Source organism: Scyliorhinus canicula, chromosome 3, assembly GCF_902713615.1.
Source record: "Scyliorhinus canicula chromosome 3, sScyCan1.1, whole genome shotgun sequence".
Taxonomy (NCBI): domain Eukaryota; kingdom Metazoa; phylum Chordata; class Chondrichthyes; order Carcharhiniformes; family Scyliorhinidae; genus Scyliorhinus; species Scyliorhinus canicula.
This window is the reverse complement of record NC_052148.1, coordinates 84,788,491-84,812,461: the sequence shown is the minus strand read 5'-3', so window position 1 is coordinate 84,812,461 and position 23,971 is coordinate 84,788,491. Positions and strand designations below refer to the sequence as shown.

The window sequence follows — 23,971 nt, the reverse complement described above, 5'->3', positions numbered from 1 at the left end:
AAAGAAAGCCTGGCGGCTGTATTTGCTGTAAAACGGTTTCATCAGTACATCTATGGCCAATATTTCTTTATTGTCACGGATCATGGGCGGAATTCTCCGCTGGTGGCCAAAATCGTGGAGGCCGTCGTGAACTCGGCCAACAGGAACCCGCGCATGCGCGGATGACATCAGCGCGCAGACGACGCGAACCCGCGCATGCGCAGTGCCGTCTTTCTCCACCGCCGCCCAGCAAGACGTGGCGGCTTGATCTTGCCGGGCGGCGGAGGGGAAAGAGTGCGTCCGTTTTGGACGCAGGCCCGATGATCGGTAGGCACCGATCGCGGGCCAGTCCCCTCCGGAGCACAGTCGCGGTGCTCCTGTCCCAATCGGGTACCTGGATGCCCCAAACGGGCATCCGGCGCCTGTTTCACGAATGCAGCGACCAGGTGTGGTTGCTGCCGTGGTGAAACGGGCGTGAAGGGCTGGCCGCTCGGCCCATCGGGCTCGGAGAATCGCCGTTCGCTGTGAAAAACGGCGAGCAGTGATTTTTCCGAGGGGGGAGGGGGGGAGAATTGCGGGGGCGCCAGAGGGGACGTAAAAAATGTCGGGAGGCCCTCCCACGATTCTTCCACGCCACGTGGGGAGCGGAGAATTCCGCCCCATGCGGCTGCATGGTCTCGGCAACATCGTGCCAGATCATCGACATGGGGACCACCATTACACATGAGAACACCACCCGCCAGGTATGCGGTACATCCTCGTGCGACTCGGCCAACATTGTCTACCTCATACGCTGCAGGAAAGAATGTTCCGAAGCATGGTATATTGGAGAGACCATGCGGACGCTGCGACAACGGATGAACGGACATCGTGCGACAATTGCCAGGCAGGAAAGTTCCCTTCCAGTCAGGGAACGCTTCAGCAGTCAAGGCCATTCAGCCTCTCATCTTTGGGTAAGCGTTCTCCAAGGCGGCCTTCAGGACATGTGACAACGCAGAATCGCCGAGCAGAAACTTATAGCCAAGTTCCGCACACATGAGTACGGCCTGAACCAGGACCTTGGATTCACGTCGCATTACATTTATCCTCCACCATCTGTCCTGGGCTTGCAAAATCCTACCAACTGTCCTGCCTCGAGACAATTCACATGTCTTGGGATTACCCCTATCTCTGGATCTGTAAAGACTTAATTACTTGCAAATGCTCGCATTCAAAGTATCGACTTGCATCTTTGACTTTGTCCATATATATGCTTCTGGAACCTACCTTTTCATTCACCTGAGGAAGGAGCCGTGCTCCGAAAGCTAGTGATTTGAAACAAACCTGGTAGACTTTAACCTGGTGTTGTAAGACTTCGTTGGATGGGGTATCGAGTATAAAAACTGGCAAGTCATGCTATAGTTGTATAGAACCTTGGTAAGGTCGCAGTTGGAATATTGCACACAATTCTGGTTGCCAGAAGTATGTGGAGGCATTGGAGAGGGTGCAGAGGAGGTTTCCCAGGATGTCGCCTGGTCTGGAGGATGTTCGCAATGCAGAGAGGCTGAATAGACTCAATCTGTTTTCATTAGAATGACGGAGATTGAGAGGTGACCTGATAGAGGTCTACAAAGATTATGAGGAGCATGGATAGAGTGCATGGGCAGGCACTCTTTCCAAGGGTGAAGAGATCAGTCACCAGGGGGCATAGGTTCGTGGGGCAAAGTTTAGAGGAGATATGCAAGGCAGGTTTTTTGCAGAGGGTGGTGAGTGCCCGGAATGCGTTGCCTGGGGAGGTTATGGAAGCAAATACCTTAACGGCATTGAAAAGGCATCTCGACAAATACATAGATAGGATGGGTACAGAGGGATAGGGCACTGGGAACTGCTGAAGGTTTTCGCCAAGGATTAAATCATGACTAGCACAGGCTTGGAGGGCAGAAGTTCCTGTGCTGTATTGTTCTTTGTGTGCTGTTACCATACATTTGCTGCCATTCTATGTCGCAGAGATTGCGAGCTTGGAAGGTACTATCAAAAGATCCTTGGTGAAATTGTGCAGTGCGTCTTGTAGATGGTAAACACCGCTGTCACTGTATGTCAGTGGTGGAGGGACTGAATGTTTATTATGGCAGTTGGGTTGCCAGTCAAAGGGGATGCTTGGAGGAGAACATTCAGGTGATGGTGTTCCTATGAGAATGTCTCCCTTTCCATTCTATATGATTTTGGTCGAAGGTTTGGAAGCTGCTGTCTGAGGAGGTTTGGCGAGTTTCTCCAGTGTATCTTGTAGATTGTACACAGTGCTGCCAGTGGTGGAGAGAGTGAATGATTCTGGATGGAGTTCTGCTCATGCGAGCTGCTTTGTCCTGGATCATGTCATGCTTCTTGGGTGTTATTGAAGCTACATTCTCCCAGTCAAGTGGAGAGTTTTCCATCACATTCCTTACTTGATCTGATCCATTATTTGTGAAATCGCCTTGCTCTATCATTTGCTGCTTATGCAGTTTGGCATGAAAGTTATTTTGCAGCTTCACAAGGTTGACAGCTCATCTTCAGATTTGCGTGGTGCTGCTGCTGGCAAGCCCTGCTGCGCTTTTCATTGACCCTGGCTTAGTGATTCAGATTGTGGTTGAGTTCAATTCTACTGCTGCTGATGGCCCACAGCCACTCATGGTTACCCAGTTGCTAGATCTGTTTGAAATCTATTCTATTTATTTAATTTTTTTAAAATAATTTTTATTGAAAAATTTTGAATTTATACAACAATAACGCACCATAGTAAAATACCAAAAATAACAATAATATTAACAATCATAAACATTCGCCCCCACCTCCATGAACAACACAGCATTTTAACAACAACGCAAAGTAACACAATATAAAGTTACAGAATAGACACTACAATAAGGAACACCCCCCCCCCCCCCCCCCCCCCCCCCCCCGCCCCCCTCCCCCGGGTTGCTGCTGCTATTGACCAAGTTACCTATCTTTGAGCCAGGAAGTCCAGAAAAGGCTGCCATCGTTTATAGAACTCTTGTATTGATCCTCTCAGGGCAAATTTGACCCTTTCCAATTTTATAAATCCCGCCATGTCACTGATCCAGGTCTCCACACTTGGGGGCCTTGCATCCTTCCACTGTAGCAGAATCCTTCGTCGGGCTACTAGGGACGCAAAGGCCAGGACACCGGCCTCTTTCGCCTCCTGCACTCCCGGCTCTACCGCAACTCCAAAAATCGCGAGTCCCCACCCTGGTTTGACCCTGGATCCAACCACCCTCGACACCGTCCCCGCCACCCCCTTCCAGAATTCTTCCAGTGCTGGGCATGCCCAGAACATATGGGCGTGGTTCGCTGGACTCCCCGAACATCTGGTGCACCTGTCCTCACCCCCAAAGAACCTACTCATCCTAGTCCCGGACATGTGGGCCCGGTGCAGCACCTTAAATTGGATGAGACTAAGCCTCGCACATGAGGAGGAAGAGTTGACTCTCTCCAAGGCATCCGCCCAAGTCCCGTCCTCTATCTGCTCCCCAAGTTCCTCCTCCCATTTAGCCTTCAGCTCCTCCACTGACGACTCCTCCACCTCCTGCATTACCTTATAGATGTCAGACACCTTCCCCTCTCCGACCCACACCCCCGAAAGCACTCTGTCCATCGTCCCCCGCGACGGCAGCAGAGGGAATCCCTCTACCTGTCGCCTAGCAAAACGCCTTTACCTGCAAGTATCTGAACATGTTCCCTTGGGGAAGGCCAAATTTATCTTCCAGTTCCCCCAGGCCCGCAAACCTCCCGCCAATAAACAGGTCCCTCAATTTGCTGATGCCCGCCCTTTGCCACCCCCTAAATCCCCCATCCTTGTTCCCCGGGATGAACCGATGGTTGCCACCCAGTGGAGCCTCCATCGAGCCCCCTATTTCCCCCTGATGCCGTCTCCACTGTCCCCAGATTCTTAGGGTCGCCGCCACCACCGGGCTCGTGGTAAACCTCTTAGGGGAGAGCGGCAAAGGTGCCGTTACCATGGCACCCAGGCTCGTACCTCTACATGATGCCATCTCCATTCTTTTCCATGCCGCCCCTCCCCCCTCCATCACCCATTTACGCACCATTGACACATTGGCTGCCCAATAGTACCCCAGAAGGTTGGGCAGCGCCAGCCCACCTCTATCCCTCCCTCGCTCCAGGAACACCCTCTTCACTCTCGGAGTCCCATGTGCCCACACAAAGCTCAAAATACTGCTAGTCACTCTCCTGCTAGTCACTCTCCTAAAGAAGGCCCTGGGGATAAAGATGGGCAGGCACTGAAAGAGGAACAAGAACCTCGGAAGCACCGTAATTTTGACGGACTGTACCCTCCCCGCCAACGATAATGGCAGCATGTCCCACCTCTTGAACTCCTCCTCCATCTGATCTACAAGTCTGGTGAAGTTATACTTGTGAAGAGTCCCCCAGTCCCTGGCCACCTGCACCCCCAGGTACCTAAAGCTCTCCCCTGCCCGCCTAAGCGGGAGCCTACCAATTCCTTCCTCCCGGCATCCCTCCCACCGGGTCCGCCACATACAGTAACAGGTCATCGGCATACAACGACACCTTATGTTCCTCTCCACCTCGCACCAAGCCTCTCCACCTCTCTGAATCCCTCAACGCCATCGCCAGCGGCTCGATTGCCAGTGAAAACAACAAGGGGGACAGGGGGCAACCCTGCCTGGTCCCTCGGTAAAGCCGGAAGTACTCCAACCTCCTCCTATTCGTGGCCACGCACGCCATTGGGGCCTCATATAGCAGCCTTACCCATCTAATGAACCCTTCACCAAATCCAAACCTCCCCAACACCTCCCATAGGTACCCCCACTCCACTCTATCGAAGGCCTTCTCCGCATCCAGTGCCACCACTATCTCTGCCTCCCCCTCAATCGCCGGCATCATGATGACATTCAACAATCTCCGCACATTTGTGTTCGGCTGCCTTCCCTTCACGAAACCTGTCTGGTCCTTGTGCACAACCCCTGGCACACAGTCCGCTATCCTGGTGGCCAGGATTTTTGCCAGGACCTTAGCATCCACGTTGAGGAGAGATATGGGCCTGTATGAACCACACTGCTGGGGGTCCTTGTCCCTCTTTAAAATTAACAAGATCAGCACCCGCGACATCGTCGGGGGCAAAGTCCCCCCTTCCCACGCTTCATTGAGTGTCCGCACCAGCAAGGGGCCTACTAGGTCCACAAACTTTTTATAAAATTCCACCGGGAACCCATCCGGCCCCGGTGCCTTCCCTGACTGCATCTGCCCGATCCCCTTAACTAGCTCCTCCAGCTCAATCGGCGCACCCGACCCCTCCACATTCTCCTCCTGCACCTTCGGGAAAGAAAGCCCGTCAAGGAACCTCTCCATTCCCCTCCTCTCCCCCGTTGACTCCGACCGGTACAGTTCCCCGTAAAAGTCCTTGAAGACCTCATTCACCTCTACCCCCTTCCGCACCACATTCCCACTCTTGTCTCTCACTCCAGCAATTTCCTTAGCCGCATCCCGCTTGCGGAGCTGATGAGCCAGCATCCTACTCGCCTTTTCACCATGTTCGTACACTGCCCCTTGTGCCTTCCTCCACTGTGCCTCCGCCTTTCTAGTGGTCAGCAAATCAAATTCAGCCTGCAGGCTGCGCCTCTCCCCCAACAGTCCCTCCTCTGGTGCCTCTGCATACCTCCTGTCCACCTCCAGCATCTTTCCCACCAGTCTATCCCTCTCACTCCTCTCGCTCCTCTCCCTGTGTGCCCGGATGGATATCAGCTCCCCATGAATCACTGCCTTCAGGGCTTCCCAGACCATCCCCACCTGAACCTCCCCCGTATCATTCACCCCTAGGTACCACTCAATACTTGCCCGGACCCTCCTACACACCTCCTCCTCCACCAACAACCCCACATCCAACCGCCACAACGGACGTTGGTCCCGCACCTCCCCCATCTCCAACTCTATCCAATGCAGAGCGTGGTCGGAGATTGCAATGGCCAAATACTCGGCCTCCTCCACTCTCGGAATCAGTCCCCTACTCACCACGAAGAAATCTATCCGAGAGTAGACCCTATGTATGTGGGAGAAGAAAGAGTACTCGCGTGCCCTCGGCCTCACAAACCTCCATGGATCCACCCATCTGATCCATAAACCCTCTCAGTACCTTGGCCGCCGCCGGCCTCCTACCCGTCCTAGAGCTGGACCGATCCAGTGAAGGATCCAACACCGTATTAAAGTCCCCCCCCCCCATGATCAGACCTCCCGCCTCCAGATCCGGGACCCGTCCCAACATACGCCTCATAAAGCCCGCATCGTCCCAATTTGGGGCATACACACTAGCCAGTACCACCTTCTCTCCTTGTAGCCTGACCCTAACCATAACATACCTACCCCCCTTATCCGCCACCACCTCCGATGCCTCAAACAACACATTTTTCCCCACCAGAATCGCCACTCCCCGGTTCTTCACATCCAACCCAGAGTGGAAAACCTGCCCCACCCATCCCTTCCTCAGGCGGACCTGGTCCGCCACCTTCAGGTGGGTCTCCTGAAGCATTGCCACATCTGCCTTTAGCCCCTTCAGGTGAGCCAGTACCCTCGACCGCTTCACCGGCCCATTCAACCCTCTCGCATTCCAGGTGACCAACCGGATCAGAGGGCGTCCCGCCCCCCCTCCCCCGTTGACTAGCCATAGCCCGTCGACTGCCCGCCCCAGGCCAGCACCCCCTGCCCGACCCAGTCCCCACAGCGACAACACCTCTCCTCTGTCCCCCCAGCCCCCACCAGCTCCTTCCTGACCCTACCAGCAGCAACCCGGTATTCCCCTTTCCCCCCCCCTCCCTTCCCCCCCAGGCTAGGAACCCTCCCAGCCGCGAACCGTCCTCCATTGTACTTCTGTGGGTCAGTTAACTTCTGCTGACCCCGGAAACTCCCGCAAATAACCCGACCCCTCCCAAAGTGGGATCATCCCCCAATCTATCCCTCCTCCAGGCACCGCTCCAGCGCGGGGAAGAACCAGTTAAGGCCCCGCCTCCCCCGTCACCGTCTCCGCCCCCCAGCCCGCAGCGCGGGAAACCAGAGGAAAGCCCGCGCTTTCGCACTGCCCCACCACACCCTTCTGACGCAGCTCCCAAATAACAACCCCACTCCATACCCCCAACCCAACATAAAATACAACAAACCCCCCCGACCCTCCCCGCAAGATACACAACTCAACCAATGCCCCACAGCAGAAAAAAACATAGCAGAACAACACCCCCATAAATAACCATATCAAAATTGCAAAAGTACACAAAAAAAAGAACATAGCAACAGCAGAATCCAGCGCTAAGATATTACAACCGACCCCGCAACCCCAAACCCCTAGTTCAAGTCCAGTTTCTCCGTCCGCACGAAGGCCCACGCCTCCTCCGGGGAATCGAAATAATAATGCTGGTCCGAATAAGTTACCCACAGACGCGCGGGCTGCAACATTCTGAACTTTATCTTTTGCCTGTAAAGCACCTCCTTCATCAGATTAAATCCGGACCGCCGCTTAGCCACCTCCTCAGTTCAATCCTGGTAGATCCGTACTACCCCATTCTCCCACTTGCTGCTCTTCACCTTCTTGGCCCAGCGCAGCACACACTCCCGATCACTGAACCGGTGGAACCTCACCAGCACCGCACGCGGGGGTTCATTGTCCTTAGGCCTCCTGGCCAGTACTCTGTGTGCTCCCTCCAGCTCCAAGGACAGATGGAGAGATCCGGCCCCCACTAGCGAGTTCAGCATTATAGCCACATAGGTTGTCAGGTCCGACCCCTCCAGCCCCTCCGCAAGGCCCAAGATCCGCAGGTTTTTCCGCCTCATGCGGTGATCAAGCTCCTCGAAGCGTTCCTGCCACTTCTTGTAGAGTGCCTCGTGCCCCTTCACCTTACTCACGAGGACCACGGCCTCCTCCTCTCGTTCAGTGGCCTGCGTCTGCAACTCCTTGATGGCAGCACCCTGGGTTGTCTGAATCTCCGACAGCCTTCTGTTTGTTTCCTGCAGAGAGCTCAGTACCTCAGCCTTGAAGTCTGTGAAGCAGCGCAGGAGAGCAGCTAGTTGCTCCTGGGCCCACTGTTTCCACTCCTCTGGAGCTCTGCCGGCGGCCATCTTGGATCCCTTCCCCCGTTTTTTCTGGGGAGCTGCTGCTGCTTTTTCCCCCTTTCCACTCCGAGTTCGAGTCATGGACTGCGGGGAAAGTCGTTCAGCACACCTTCCCCCACCGGGAGACGTTGAAAAATTTCCGTTTTGGGCTCTAAAAAGAGCCGAAAGGTCCATTTAAAACGGGAGCTCCCAAATGTGTGGCTTCCTACTTCATAATAGCCACCGGACAAAATCTATTCTATTTATTGCTGTGATAGAGCCACATAATATGATTGAGGGTTTCTTTAATGTGAAGACATGACTTAGTCTCCACAAGGACTGTGTGGTCGTCATTCCTACTGATACTGTCATGGATAGATTCACCTATGGCAGGGTGAGAATGAGGTAAAGTATGTTTATCCCCTTTGTTGGATCCCTCACCACCTGCTACTGACTCAGACGAGTAGCTATGACCATTTGGACTAAACCAGTTTGGTCTATAGTGGTTCTACTGAGCCACTGTTGATGCTGAAATTTTAAGTTCCCTACCCTGTGCCCTTATCACCTTGTACTTCCTCCAAGTGGTGTTCAACATGGAGGAGTACTGATTCATCAGCTTGGGCGGGGGCGTTAGGGGCGGGGTGTAATACGAAGTAATCAGCATGAGATTTCCTTGCCCATGTTTGACCTGATGCCATGAGACTTCATGAGGCCCAGAGTTTAAGGTTCATTAGATTGGTGCCTATGATGAGAAGCTGAGTAAATTGGCCTATATTCTCTGGGGTTTATAAGAATGAAAGGTGATCTCATTGAAGCATACAAGACCTGAAGTAATTTGACAAGGTATACACTGGAAGATTGTTTCCATTAACTGCGAAATCAAGAACACGAGATCATAGTTTCAGGAAAGGGGTGAATAATTTAGGGCAGAGATGAGGGGCTGGATTCTCCGCCGCCTGCTGCCGGTAGTGGGGTTCCTGATCTGGCAGAGAATTGAGCATTGGACTAAAAAGGGATCGCCTCCAGCGATCTGATGCTCCAGTCCCCTGCCAGTTGCAGCAGTGAGCTGCATGCCCCGTGCCAGCAGGAGGATGCAAATGGGTCATTGAACTATAGCCCATCCTACCCTCCTCCCATCTGACCCCCAAAAGGAACCCACCCATTAGACCTCCATAAAACCCCCCACAGAGACCTCCAACAAGTGACTCCCCAACTGACCACCAACGGAGACCCCCATCAGACCCCCAACAGAGACCTCCAGCAGGGACACCATCAGAGACCCTGCCTGAAAGCAGAAGAGCAATCCAGGCAGTAGGTTGAAAAATCATTGCATTTTCACTTACCCTTTCCTAACATCTGCTGCCTCAGACAGAAACATTTATCAGCAGTTGTTACAAGTATCAAAGGCTTCCTGGAAGGCCCAGTACACTTCAACGGGCTTGAAATCCCTTAGAATGCACACCTTCGATTCAATTCACACTGCTACATTGCATTAGCCAGTGATTGACAGTTTTATTACTGCAGAGACAATTGCTTGGATGATAGTTCATTGATCTTTCCTCTCACGCTTGAATCCATCTCCATTACGCTACCTTGATGCTAACCACACTGTTTATAAACATTCTTGCTGTGATTGACAGCCCCTCACCAGATAAATGGCAGCTCAGTGCTTCCTGCCGTGACAACTCACCACATCAATGGCAGCTCAGTGCTTCCTGCCGTGAAAATGAAGGTGGGGTCGGGTGGGGTCTCCATTGCAGATCTCTTTTGGTCGTCTGATGGGGAGTCACTATTGAGGGTATCTTTTGGAGGTTTAATTGGGGTTCTCTTTTGAGGGGGTCTCTTTTTGGGGTTTGATTGCGGTTCTCTTTTGGGGGTCTGATGGGGCATTTCTTTTGAGAGTCTGATGGGGCAGGTCTCTTTTCAGGGTCTGATGGTGGTCTCTCTTTTCGGCGTCTGATGGGGATGGGTGGGGGTCTGATGAGAGGTCAGGTCACCCTCATGTGTGAGAGTTGTATGAGGTGTGACCCATAATGCCCATGGTGGTGGTGGGGGGAGGCAATGGAGAGGATGCTCTTACTTGTCAGGGGGGCTGGAAGGGGGGATCTGCATTGTGGTGGGGGTGTCGCAGTCAGGCTGTCCACTCAAAATGGAGGCCCGATATAGAGATTCCGACAGAATCCCACGAAAGGGAATCTCTACTGGGCGCTGCTCCAAGTGTCAGCAGGGATAGGAGAGAGAACTTTGTTTCTAGAATGGAGAATCCTGATTGAGGAGAAATTTCTTCACGCAAAGAATTCTGAATCTCCATTATTGACCACATTTAAGGTTGAGATAAGTAAATCTTTGGTCAGTCTCAGATTTAAGGGGAGCAGGTGGGGAAGCTGAAGATTACTAGCACCACCATCTTCTATGGGCAATAAAGTAGAGTAGTCATTATTCCAGATAGCCAGAGGCTGTTTTCCTCTTGACTGGTGGTGATTTAACCTGAGGATCATCACACATTAGGCAAGGGGCAAGGTTGCTAAGGCGGGGCCTTCATTAATAACCCGCGATATTGGCCTCGCTCTGCATCATGAACTAGCTGTCCAACCAACTGAGCTAAATGGGCATATAGGTAATAAATGCTGGTTTTATATGCATCACTCACATCCCAAGAACAGGTTTTTAAAAAACCTGCGTGGACCATGCAGATAACAGCTCATAGCACTATCTGTTCCCCTAAAATAGGAGTGAGCATGTGAAGCATCAATTCGATGTGAACAAACCAATCCTCCCAGGAGTTTAGCCACAAGGATCTGGATACAATGCTGCAAAAAGTTTCATAACAAATGGTTAAGGTGTATTCTAAATCTATTCAAGATCATGGTATTCTCAAACCTTTTTAAAAAATAAATTTAGAGTGCCCAATTCATTTTTTTCCAATTAAGGGGCATTTTAGCTTGGCCAATCCACCTAGCCTGCACATCTTTGGGTTGTGGGGGCGAACCCCACGCAAACACAGGGAGAAAGTGCAAATTCCACACGGACAGTGACCCAGAGCCGGGATCAAACCTGGGACCTCGGCGCCGTGAGGCTGCAGGGTGAACCCACTGCGCCACCGTGTTGCCCCTGGTATCCACAAACCTGATCCTTTTCTCCACACCCCACTTTCCCCTAATTACACAATCTCCTCTGATTTATAAGCTGCTGTTGGTATAAACATGTAGTTTTTACTTTCTCCTCCTCCCTAATCACAACTTTACTTATGTCCCTTTTTCCTTTGAGATACCAAGAGCTGCAATCTGCCTCGGCAGTGGAGGAATAGCAAGATAAGGGTAATGATGAAACACACCATCACTCAATTTCATGCAGATGGTAGATTTCAGTGAAGATGTCTTTATTGAAGCAGATACATCTCGCATGTTGTTTCTTATTGAGGCCCAAGTAGGAAAATTGCTCCCTAACACCCAGGACAGATATGAGGTAGGATTTTTCAGCCTGCCCTGCCGGCGGGTTCTTCCAGTTCCAAAAAAGAGATCATTAATAATAATAATAATAATAATCATCATCATCGCTTATTGTCACAAGTAGGCTTCAATTAAGTTACTGTGAAAAGCTCCTCGTCGCCACATTCCAGCGCCTGTTCGGGAATGCCGGTACGAGAATTGAACCTGCGCTGCTGGCATTGTTCTGCATTACAAGCCAGCTGTCTGTGCTAAATCAGCCCCTGGTTGCAGCGGGTTCCTCAGTGGCACAGCCAACAAGCAACACAAATGGTCATTGATTTTGGCTGGACACTGGAAAATCCCACTGGCACCACTGGTAAACCAGTTGCCGGGGTGGGGGGGCTGGAAAATCCCACCCATGGTCTCTTGCTAAGGGCCCTTCTCCCCTCCTCCTCTCCCTCTTCAAACAGCTTATCCTGTTTTGTGTGGTTGCTGTTTATTCTGCAAGTCATGCTGTATTCCAGTTGGAATTCCTACCCAAGCATCCATGCAATGGTGTGTGCAGAAGCCTTGCAATCAGCAAAATACATTTCTGTAACTGCCACATCATATACATTTAAAACTTGAAATGACTATGGATAGCACCAAAAATAAAATATATTCTAAAGTGAAAGGAGCACAGTCCATGAGACAATTTCGAAGAGCATCAATAAGGATATCACTGGAGAATTAAACCTTCAGCACTCAGAAGAATGTGACCCTTCTGAGGCATGAGGTATACTTCTGATTTGGTTGTATCTCTATCTGTGAAACTGTTGTGGTCAGTAAAACAAATTGTTATAAATGTTGAAAGCCTTGGTTGACCTTATCTCTAGCTTACTTTAAAATGTAAATGCTTAAAAAAAACCTCTGCACCCTTTGATTTAGTGACACCAGGGTTAATTAATTTTCTCAGCAATTTGGACGCCTTAAAGTATCCTTGGTAACTTCTTCAGTGTTCAGATTAATAATTGTTACTGCACCATTCACATTAAGTCAACATTTGTGTTATGTATAGTTTTTAAATATTTGAACAAAATTTGTTAGAATGAAAATTAACATACCATCAAAATCTGCCAGAGCCTCGGTGTTCTCTCCCATATCTGAAGTTACTGTTAATGCCTGCTTAACCTTTAGATTGGTTTCCCTATAATAATCACATAATATTAATGAAAATCATAAAATAGCCTTCCAAAAATTATGAAAGAATGGTTATACTTTGCAATGGCAGTGAATCGCACAACAGGAACACACATCAAAAATTCAATTTCACACAAAGATACAGTCCACATGATTTTGCATTCATTTACCTTAGGGTATTTTAGTGAACAATACAGAGGACAACAAAAGCTCCAGAGTCACATAAAGCATATTGGGAAACTCCCGACAGAGTTTCAGGGCCAGTAAATCTGACAATTTTGGTAATTTATTGAAATGTTTAATTCTTTTGTTTTAAAATATGTTTATTAAGGCATTTATAAATAAACATTGAATAATAACAACCAAGATAAAAAAGATAACCAACAGATAACAAACAGGAGAACACAGCATAACTCAATAAGTAGCCAACAACCACAACCTGTCCACCCTACCATACTCCCCACCCTCTCTGCCTCCACTTTTTCTTGTTAATCCTAAACCACCACCCCCCTTCCTCTGCTGACTTAACTGTCCTGGAAGAATGGTTTCCATCTCCGAGCGAACCCTTCCATCGACCCCCTTGAACCTTTCTATCGACCGCGTCAAACTCTTCAATCAATGCCTTGAAAGGTTCAATTCTTAACTACATTATGGATCCTCTGATTACTATTTACATTAAGACAATGTTGCCATTAACCTATATGAGTACTTCTAAATTATGTTCTTTTCAGATGACAACATTTAAAAACTTGCAAAACCACCAATTAGTACTTGTCAGATGTCAGATGAAAGATTGTACATGTGCAAAATGCGCTGAAACCATGAATCACATTTTGTTCTTGAATGAGACAGCCCACATATGATAACGATAAGTGCAGAGGAGGGAATCTACTCACCCATCTAATTCAACCTTGCAGAAAAACCAAGGCAGAATTTTACTAGCCCTTTGAAGATGGACTGGGAGGCAGTGGTAAAATGGCAGCGAAAGACATCGCTAGGAAAGCCTTTGGGCTGCATGGTGGCAGTGATTAGCACTGCTGCCTCACAAGACCATGGATCTGGGTTTAATTCCAGACTTCGGTGACTGTGTGGAATTTGCCCATTCACTACGTTTCTGCATGGGTTTCCTCCAGTTGCTTCGGTTTCACGGGCAGCACGGTAGCATGGTGGTTAGCATAAATGCTTCACAGCTCCAGGGTCCCAGGTTCGGTTCCCGGCTGGGTCACTGTCTGTGCGGAGTCTGCACGTCCTCCCCGTGTGTGCGTGGGTTTCCTCCGGGTGCTCCGGTTTCCTCCCACAGTCCAAAGATGTGCGGGTTAGGAGGATTGGCCATGCTAAATTGCCCGTAGTGTCCTAAAAAGTAAGGTTAAGGGGAGGGGAGGAGGGGGGGGGGGGGGGGGGGTTGTTGGGTTACGGGTATAGGGTGGATACATGGGTTTGAGTAGGGTGATCATTGCTCGGCACAACATCGAGGGCCGAAGGGCCTGTTCTGTGCTGTACTGTTCTATGACGTAGAACACAGTGCAGAAGGAGGCCATTCGTCCCATCGAGTCTACACCAACCCACTTAAGCCCTTACTTCCACCCTACCCCCAGAACCCAATTACCCCTCCTAACCTTTTTGGACACTAAGGGCAATTTAGCATGGCCAATCCACCTAACCTGCACGTCTTTGGACTGTGGGAAGAAACCGGAGCACCCGGAGGAAACCCACGCAGACACGGGGAGAACGTGCAGACTCCGCACAGTGACCCAGCGGGCAATCGAACCTGGGACTGTGGCGCTGTGAAGCCACAGTGCTATCCACTTGTGCTTCCTTGCTGCCCCACCAACTGTGGGGTTTCCTCCCACAGTTCAAAAATGTGCAAGTTAGGTGGATTGGGCATGCAAAATTGCCCCTTAGTGTCAAGGGAAATGCAGGTTAGGTGGGGTTACGGATATGGGGCAGGGAAGTGGGCCTAGGTATGGTGCTCTTTCGGAGGGTGGGTGCAGACTCGATGGCCAAAGTGGCCTCCTTCGGCACAGTAGGAATTCTATTTATTCTATATAGTGTGCCTGACTGTGCCTCTGTCAGTGGTGCCATAGAGGCTGCAGAATTGCTGGCCCTCTGATTGGACTGGCAGCTTAGAGAGGCACTCCATCAATCTTAATGGGATAGTGACCCAGGCAGGGGTCCCTTGATTGGCCACGAGAGGCAGAATTGCCACTGCTTTCCTGCAGTGCATCTGTGCGGCTTGGGGCCTGCACATAGCCGTGATGGTCAGGACTCACCTGGGGATGATAAAATCCCACCTTCGGCTCACCATTAGAGCACTCAGCTTACTGAATGATTCCAGGTTGTTTGCTTTTACCCTAAAAGCTGCTCAATGTAATAATAATTTTAGGGTGAATTTATGTGAAAAACTGCGTCCTGATTTCACTCCTAAATAATGTAGCTTTAAATTTTAGATGATGCCCTTTTTGTTCTGAATTCTTCATTCATAGTCAATACTGTCTCTATATCTACACTCCCAAATCACTTAAACATTTAGCCACACTTAACCACAGTAGAAAATACTTATAACTTTGAAATCACTTACCCATCAAGCTCAGCTGTCTCTATGTAAACCAAGCCATATGGTTCACTGCTAGATAACAGTAGCAAGTCTGCCTATGTAGAAATACAAGAGATGAAGCACCCACTATAATACATATAATTATTTCACACATATAATTATGGTATAATTATGCTTTATATACATGAATAAAGCTTAGAATAAAAATATAACATTTGCTCCTTTCAAGGATCAAATACAACAATTTCATCCTGAACTTGAATATTGATCTCTTGATTTTTTAGGTGCATCTGTTACTACTCTTTTCAAAACCATCTTCACCATCTCCTAACTGCCAACCTCAATGGGTTGAGATCCAAAGATGTGGAGGTTAGGTTGATTGGCCATGCTAAATTGCCCCCGTGTCTGTGGTGATCTTCCTATGGGCTATATCATAGGTGGATGGTGTGCAGCCTCCAACCAGCAGGTGATGGTACATACACACCATGTGGTCTCCAGACCCAGGTAATGTGACCTGTGACTCTGATATAAGGGGAGACACATCCGGCCATCTTCAGAATAAGATTGAGAGGGGAAGAAGACAAACATGTGAATGGTCAGTGCTCGATACAAGTTCCAGAGGAGTAGTTAGCAGGCTCCATGATAACATGTTCTGTATCAGATTGCTATCTTTCCACATCAGACTCTATGTTTGGACAAGTCCAAGTGTTTGGTGGATTCCATCGTAATGTACAAAGGACCAAACACAGCAGTGTCCAACAGATTAGGTGGGGTTACTGGGTTACGGTGACAGGATTGCGGTGTGGTCTTAAGTAGGGTGTTCTTTCCAAAGGTCGGCGGAGAAAGGACAGGAAGGTGAGCAGAGGGGGCAGAGTTACATTGTCAGTAAAGAATTAATTTAAATCGATAGCAAGGAGTGATATAGGTTCGGAAGACATGGAATCTATGTGGGTAGAATTGAGGAATCGCAAAGGAAAAAATACACTGATGGTAGTAATGTACAGGCCCCCTAGCCGTACTGAGGATGTGGGGCAGAAAATAAATCAGGAGATAGAAAAGGCATATAAGGCAATATTACAATAATCATGGGGGTCTAAGTCTAAAAGGCTTAGGACAGATGAAGCCCCTGAAGAATATAAAGAAAGTAGGAAGGAACTTAAGGTAGGAGTTAGGAAGGCTAGTAAAAGGGTGCTTTTTTGAATGGAAGATTCTGACTAGTGGCATTTCACAGGGATCAGTTCTGGGACCTTTGATGTTTGTAGTGTATATAAATGATTTGGAAGAAAATGTAACTGGTCTGATTAGTAAGATTGCAGACGACACAAAAATTGGTGGAGTTGCGGATAGTGAAGAGGATTGTCAGAGGATACAGCAAGATGTAAACTGGTTGGAGTCTTGGACGGAGAAATAGCAGATGGAGTTTAATCCGGAGATGTGTGAAGAAATGCACTTTGGAAGGTCCAATCATGTGGGAATTACACAGTAAATGGTAGAACTCTTGCGAGTATGACAAGCAGAGAGATCTGGGCGTGCATGACCATCGATCACTGAAGGTGGCGCCGCATGTGGATAAGGTGGTCAAGAAGGCATACGGCATGCTGGCCTTCATCGGTCGGGGCATTGAATATAAAAATTGCCAAGTCATGTTGCAGCTGTACAGTACCTTAGTTCGGCCTCATTTGGAATGCTGTGTACAATTCTGGTCGCCACACTACCAGAAGGATGTGGATGCGTTGGAGAGGTACAGAAGCGGTTTACTAGCGGTTTTCAAGCGGTTGCCTGGTATGTAGGGCATTAGCTGTGATCAGGTTAGATGAACTCAGTCTGTTCTCACTGGAACGACAGAAGTTGAGAGGCGACCTGTAAGAGGTCTACAAGATTCGGAGTGGCATGTACAGAGTGGATACTCAGATGCTCTTTCCTATGTTAGGAGAGTCAAGTACTGATGGGCATAGGTTTAAAGTGTGTGGGGAAAAGTTTAGAACAGATGTGCAAAGCAAATTTTTGCACAGAGGGTGGTAAATATATGGAACGTGCTGCTGAGGGAGGTGGTGGAAGCAGGTATGATATTTGAGGGGCATCTAGACAAATATATGAATATGGTGGTAATGGAAGGATACGGAATCCGTAAGTACACACGGTTTTAGTTTAGGCAGGTACCATGGTCGGCGCAGGCTTGAAGGGCCGAAGGGCCTGTTCCTGTGTTGCATTGTTCTTTGTTCTCTTTAATAGCAGATCCCAAGAAAAGGAATTTGTGAAATGTCTACGAGATGGTTTTTTTTGGAGTAGCTTGTGGTAGAGCCCACGAGGGAACAGACAATTCTGGATTTGGTGGTGTGTAATACGGCAGACTTGATGAGTGAACTTAAAGTGCAGGAACCCTAAGAGGGCAGTGACCACAATATGATAGAATTCACCCTGCAGTTTGAAAAGAAGCTGGAATCAGATGTGATGGTTTTAGAATTGAATAACGGTAACAACAAAGTAAGAAGTCTTACAACACCAAGTTAAAGTCCAACAGGTTTGTTTCAAACACGAGCTTTCGGAGCACTGCTGCTTCCTCAGGTGAGGAAGGAGCAGTGCTCCGAAAGCTCGTGTTTGAAACAAACCTGTTGGACTTTAACCTGGTGTTGTAAGACTTCTTACTGTGCTCACCCCAGTCCAACGCCGGCATCTCCACATCATGGTAACAACAAAGACATGAGGGACGAGCTGGCCAGAGTTGCTTGGAAGGGGAGCCTAGCAGGGAAGACAGTTGAACAGCAATTGAACAGCAATGGCTTTTGGGTGTTATTCATGAGGTGCAACAGAAATTCATCCAAAGGAGGAGAAAACATGTTAAAGGGAGGACAAGGCAACTATGGCTGACAAGGGGAGTCAGGGAAAGCATAAAAGTAAAGGAAAAAGCTTACAATGCTGTGACAATTAGTGGGAAGCCAGAGGATTGGGAAGCCTTTAAAAGTGAGCAGAGGACAACTAAAAAAACAATAGAGTGGGAGGGGAAGAAGATGAAATAATAGTGTAAGCTAGCTAATAATATAAAAGAAGATTGCAAGAGGTTTTTTTTCAATATATAAATGATAAGAGAGGCAAGAATGGAGATTGGACCACTGTAAAATTAGGCTGGAGAAGCAGTAATAGAGAACAAAGAAATGGCAGAGGAACTGAATTGGTACTTTGCATCAGTCTTCACAGTGGAAGACACCAGTAGCATACCAGAACTTCAAGCAAGTCAGAGGGCAGAGATGAGCGTAGTGGCCATCACTAAGGAGAAGGTGTTGGGAAAACTGAAAGGTCTGAAGGTGGATAAATCACCTTGACCGGATGGAGTATACCCCAGGGTTCTGAAGGAGATAGATGAGGAGATTATGAAGGCATTGGTGGTGATCGTTTAGGAATCACTGGAGGCAGGGAGAGTCTCAGAGGATTGGAAAATGGCTAATGTAACACCCCTGCTCAAGAAGGGAGGGAGGCAGAAGACAGGAAATTATAGGCCAGTTAGCTTGACGTCAGTCGTTGGTGAGATTTTAGAGTCTGTTATTGAGGATGAGATTGCAGAGTACTTAGACATCCATGGTATAAAAGGACTGAGTCAGCACGGATTCATCAAGGGAAGGTCATGCTTGACAAATCTGTTAGAATGTTTTGAAGAGGTAATGAGGGAGTTAGACAAAGGAGAACGAGTGGATGTGATCTATTTGGATTTCCAGAAGGCCTTTGACAAGGTGCCATACAGGAGGCTGCTAAATAAGATAAAAGCCCATGGTGTTCAGGGCAAGGTACAGGCATGGATAGAGGATTGGCTGACTGGCAGAAGGCAGAGGGTGGGGATAAAGGGATGCTTTTCAGGATGACAGCCGGTGACCAGTGGTGTTCCGCAGGGGTTAGTGTTGGGTCCACAGCTCTTCACAATATACATTAATGATCTGGAAGAAGGAACTGAGGGCACTTGCTAAGTTTGCAGGTGATATAAAGATATATAGAGGGACAAGTTGTGTTGAGGAAGCAGGGAGGCTGCAAAAGGATCTGAACAGGCTCGGAAAGCGGGCAAAGAAGTGGCAAATGGAATACAATGTGGAAAAGTGTAAGGTGATGCACTTTGGAAGGAGGAATGGAGCTATAGACTATTTTCTATATGGAAAAAGGCTTCAGGAATCAGAAGCACAAAGGGACTTGGGAGTCCTAGCTCAGGATTCTTTTAAGGTTAACATGCAGATTCAGTTGGCATTCAGGAAGGCAAATGCAATGTTGGCATTCATTTTGAGAGGGCTACAATACAAGAGTAGGGTTGTACTGTTGAGGTTGTATAAGGCTCTGGTCAGATCCCATTTGGAATATTGTGAGCAGTTTTGGGTCTTGTAGCTAAGGAAGGATGTGCTGGCTTTGAAGAGGGTCCCGAGGAGGTTCACAAGGATAATCCCCGGAATGAAGTACTTGTCATATGAGGAGTGGTTGAGGACTCTGGGTCTGTATTCGATGGAGTTTAGAAGGGTGGGGGAGGGGATCTCATTGAAACTTACAAAATACTGAGAGGTCTAGATAGAGCGAACGTGGAGAGGATATTTCCACTAGTAGGAGAAACTAGAACCCAAGGGCACAGCCTCAGACTGAAGGGACAATCCTTTAAAACAGAGATGAGGAGGAATTTCTTCAGCCAGAGGGTTGTGAATCTGTGGAACTCATTGCCGCAGAAGGCTGTGGAGGCCAAGTCACTGAGTGTCATTAAGACTGAGATAGATAGTTTCTTGATTAATAACGGGACCAAGGGTTATGGGGAGAAGGCTGGAGAATGGGGCTGAGAAACATATCAGCCATGATTGAATGCAGGAGCAGACCCAATGGGTCGAAAAGCCTAATTCTGCTCCTATGTCATATGGACAGCAATTGTGTGCAACTTATATCAAGTGCCTGAATATTACTGGGGATAATCTCACTTTATTGCTCATGAGACTGCACCCCCCCCCCCCCCCCCGGACAGAACATGCACTTTACAAGTTCTGCAGTTGGTTGGAGGCTGAGGAGGAGCTGCAGCGTGCTCCAGCACAGCAGCCAGAGTGACAAGGGCAGAAACTTTGGCAGGGTGCCAATTTGTGATTGATTACACACCTATGAAATGCCCTGGAATATTTGAATACCTTAAAGGCATTATACAAATGCAAGTTGTTGTCCTGCAATGTTCCTTGCTAGCTTGAGCTCTTTCTTCTCACTAACATCTCCCCCTCACATTCTGTCTGACAAAATACAGCTGCTTTCAGACAATTCAGTTTGCATTGAGATTACACATTGCCTATCATGGTCAACAATAGTAGAACTCACACCATTGAACCAGAGGCCCCGTTCACCCTCTCAGGAGAATGCAAAAGATCCTATGACACGAATAAGTTATCCTTTATTGATCCAAAATTGAGCCAACTAACATCCAAAACAGGAATTAAGGAAGAATGTGCAAGGTTATAGAAGACAGGGAAATGGTACTAAATAAATTGCTTATTTGGACAGTCCACGCTGACACAACAGGCTCAATGGCCTCCTACAAAGTTGTAACAATTGTGGGGCTCTGTGAAGTAATTTATTTCATTGTTATTTCTGTGTAAATGTCATGTTTCCCACATCATAGCTGTGCTTACATCTCAAAAAGAATCTCATTATCAGAATATGTTTCAGGATATCCTGAGGTTGTGAAAAGAACTATTTGAATCAAATTTTTCTTCTTTTCCAGAGATTGATTTTCAACCTTCCACCTCCTAAGCTCATGCAACAGGAGAATCACAGTGCACAAGAGGACAAAAATAAGTAAACAAGCTCAGATGGCAGGCTTTAAGAGATTGGATCAGGGTGATTTCAGTTCAACGTGAAGAGAAGCAAGCTTGACCAAGCCAGAATGTCCAAAACATAGAGATGTTTTTGCATTGATGTTGATATTTCTAATCATGTCAACTTTGATAAAGAGTCATCCAGACTCAAAACGCAGGCTCCCTTCTCTCTCTACCGATGCCGAGATACCTGAGATTGTCGAGTATTTTCTGTTTTTGTGTGAGTTAATACTGTTGAAATGCAGTTAGAAAGTAGGGAGAATGCCAAGAAGAGGACTTATATAATAATAATCTTTATTGTTGTTACAAGTAACCTTACATTAGGTGGTGGCCATGATGTGACTGGCTGTACACAGGGCAGCTCCTGCTCAAAGGTATAGAAAATAGCTCTTTTTTCCTGAAAACGGGAGTAACTTCGATGAAAAGTGTAGCTGTAGATCGGAGAAGTTCCCCCCGGGTGTGGCATTTCTGCTGGTTACCAAACCTGGCAGAAGGTGAAAGACCTGGCCAAGGAGTTCGAAGAGACCTGTGACGCAGCTGTTATTGGAAAGATGGCGGAGGGGGAATGGCCAGTGCAGGTTGAAAGGCCTCAAATGGAACAGTTGATGGCTTTCATCAGAGAAGAGTTCCACCAACAAAGGAAAGAGATGCAGGATGGCAGATCGAAGGAGCTGTGGCATGCCTGAAGGGCTTGATGGAAAGTGTAGAAAAAAGTGTTTGGAGGCACAGGGGTCGCAGATCCGAGAGTTGGAGAGGGTGAAGTTGGACCACAGTGATCGGGTGGTGGCATTGGAGGCAGAGGTGGGGCTCTCAGGAAACCTTTGCAAGATGCTGAGAGCAACGGTGAAAGAGCAAGAGAACAGATTGAGAAGGCAGAACTTGTGTATCGTCAGCCTGCCTGAAGGCACGAGTGCCATGAGGTACGTCTTGAGGATGCTGGTGGAGGTGCTGGTCAAGGCCTCAGAGGTGAATAGAGGGCACAGGTCTCTGAGGCAGAAGCCAAGAGCTGGGGGGCCACCATGGGTGGTGATCATAAGACTCCACAAGTTTGTGTAAAAAGAGAACATCCTGCACAAGGCCAGGGAGAAGCGGAACTGTGAATGGGAGGCGAACAAGGTCCAAACGTACCAGGACATTGGTGCTGAACTGGCAAAATGGCGTGTTAGATTCAATGGGCACAAGGCGGTGCTGTATCGACCGCGGATGAGGTGTGGGATGCTCTAGCCGGCAAAACTATGTGTGACTAATGAGGGCTGGGAATATTACTTTGAGACCCCAGAAGCGGCCAATGATTTTATTAAGGAACACAAACTGGGGGAGAATTGAACTTCATTGGTAGACAGAGGTTCTGGCACTTTGGAGTAATGGAAGAAACAGGTAGAGTGGGGGTTGGAGAATGGGGGAGCTTTTTCTTTTCCTCCCAAGTATAACTTTTTTTTTGGGGCAACAATGGGTGCCAGGGGTGAAAAGTTTGTAAGGAGAAGGCCGATTCCCCCCACCCTGCTCACTGGGGCGGTGATTTTCTTTTTGGTTTGTCTTTGAGTGAGGAAAGTTGTGGTTTGGGATGTGACTTTGTTTGGGTGGGAGTGGGAGAGGTTCGTGGGGAATCTTCTACACAGAACAAAAAGGTGAGGGTGGGGTAGAGGTGGGGTGTCAGGAGGTGGAGCCTTTGGACAGGAGTTACCACGCTGGCAGGTAACGCTGGTGAACAAAGGTGAGGTGGGGAAATACCATAAGGGAGGTCCGAGGGGTGGAAGGTGGGTGAGGGGAGGGAGATGCGCCGTGGCAGGGTTGGAGAAGAAGCGTCGTCAGGGCGGAGAAGGGGGCCATGGGCCCGGTGGAGGGCAAAATGAGAAGGGGCAGAGCCGAAAGGAGAGGATGACGGACGGTAGAGGAGAATGGAGGCGTTCGCCCCCAGTAAGGCTTATAACATGGAATGATTGAGGGCTCAATGGACCGGTGCAAAAAATCTCGGGTTTTTGCGCAGGAGACGCACCTCTGCGTGAAGGACAAGTCAGGTTGAGAAAGGGATGGGTGGGTCAGGTATTTCACTCTTGGTTTGACTCAAAACTGCGAGGGGTGGCCATCTTGATGAGCAAGAAGACGTGGTTTGTAAGTGTGAAGGAAGTGAGGGACCAGTGTGGGAGATATGCAATGGTGAGCAGGATAGTGGAGGGGACACCGATGGTGTCGGTGAATATATATGCACCGAATTGGAAAGATGTAGGGTTTATGAGGAGGTTGCTGGTAGGGATCCCGGATTTGGCCTGGAACCAGTTGATCATGAGAGGAGACATTAATTGTATTCGAGAGCCAAGGGTGGACAGGTCGAGCCCCGGGTCAATGGGATGGATCCGGATGGCAAAGGAGCTGGGAGGGTTCATGAAAAAGGTGGGTATGATGAACCTGTTGTGGTTTAAGAATCCAGGAGGAAGGAATCATTCCTTTTTCTCACATGTTTACAGGGTGTACTCCAGAATCAACTTTTTTGTGTTGAGCCATGAGGTGTTGGTAGGGATGGAGGGGGCTGAGTACGCGGGGATAGTAATTTAGGACCATGCGCTCCACTGGCTAGAGATTCGGCTTAGATCGGGACGGAAGCAGAGGCAGGATGGAGGCTCAAATCGGGGTTGTTGGCTATGTGGTTAGTGACTATGTAGAGTTGACCCAGAATGGGGAGATGTCGGCAGCCACACTTTGGGAGGCACTGAAGGTGGTGGTCCGAGGGGAGATTATTTTGTTCACGACTCATGAAAATAGAAAAAGGAGAGCGGAGTACAGGCATTTAATGAACGAGATTGTCGAAGTAGACAGAGTATTCAAGGGCACCCACCATGGAGGGATTGGCGAGAAGGAAAATGTTGCAGGGGCAATTTGATAGGTTGACAACGGGGAGGGTGGTTGGGCAGCTGCGTAGGGCAAGAGGCTGC

The 23,971-nt window shown here is 48.7% G+C and overlaps 1 protein-coding gene across 4 annotated transcripts in view; it reads right to left on the bottom strand.

Moving 5' to 3' along the window:
- The window catches only part of LOC119962771 (phospholipid-transporting ATPase ID-like), a 348,272-nt gene that overhangs the window by 166,670 nt on the left and 157,631 nt on the right, over positions 1 to 23,971 (bottom strand). For all 4 annotated transcript variants that reach the window (XM_038790831.1, XM_038790829.1, XM_038790830.1 and 1 more), the window contains 2 exons: positions 15,253 to 15,323; positions 12,599 to 12,681 (listed from right to left, as the gene is read on the bottom strand). In XM_038790831.1, coding sequence (XP_038646759.1) covers positions 12,599 to 12,681; positions 15,253 to 15,323 — 154 coding nt within the window. The remainder of the gene's footprint in view (positions 1 to 12,598; positions 12,682 to 15,252; positions 15,324 to 23,971) is intronic.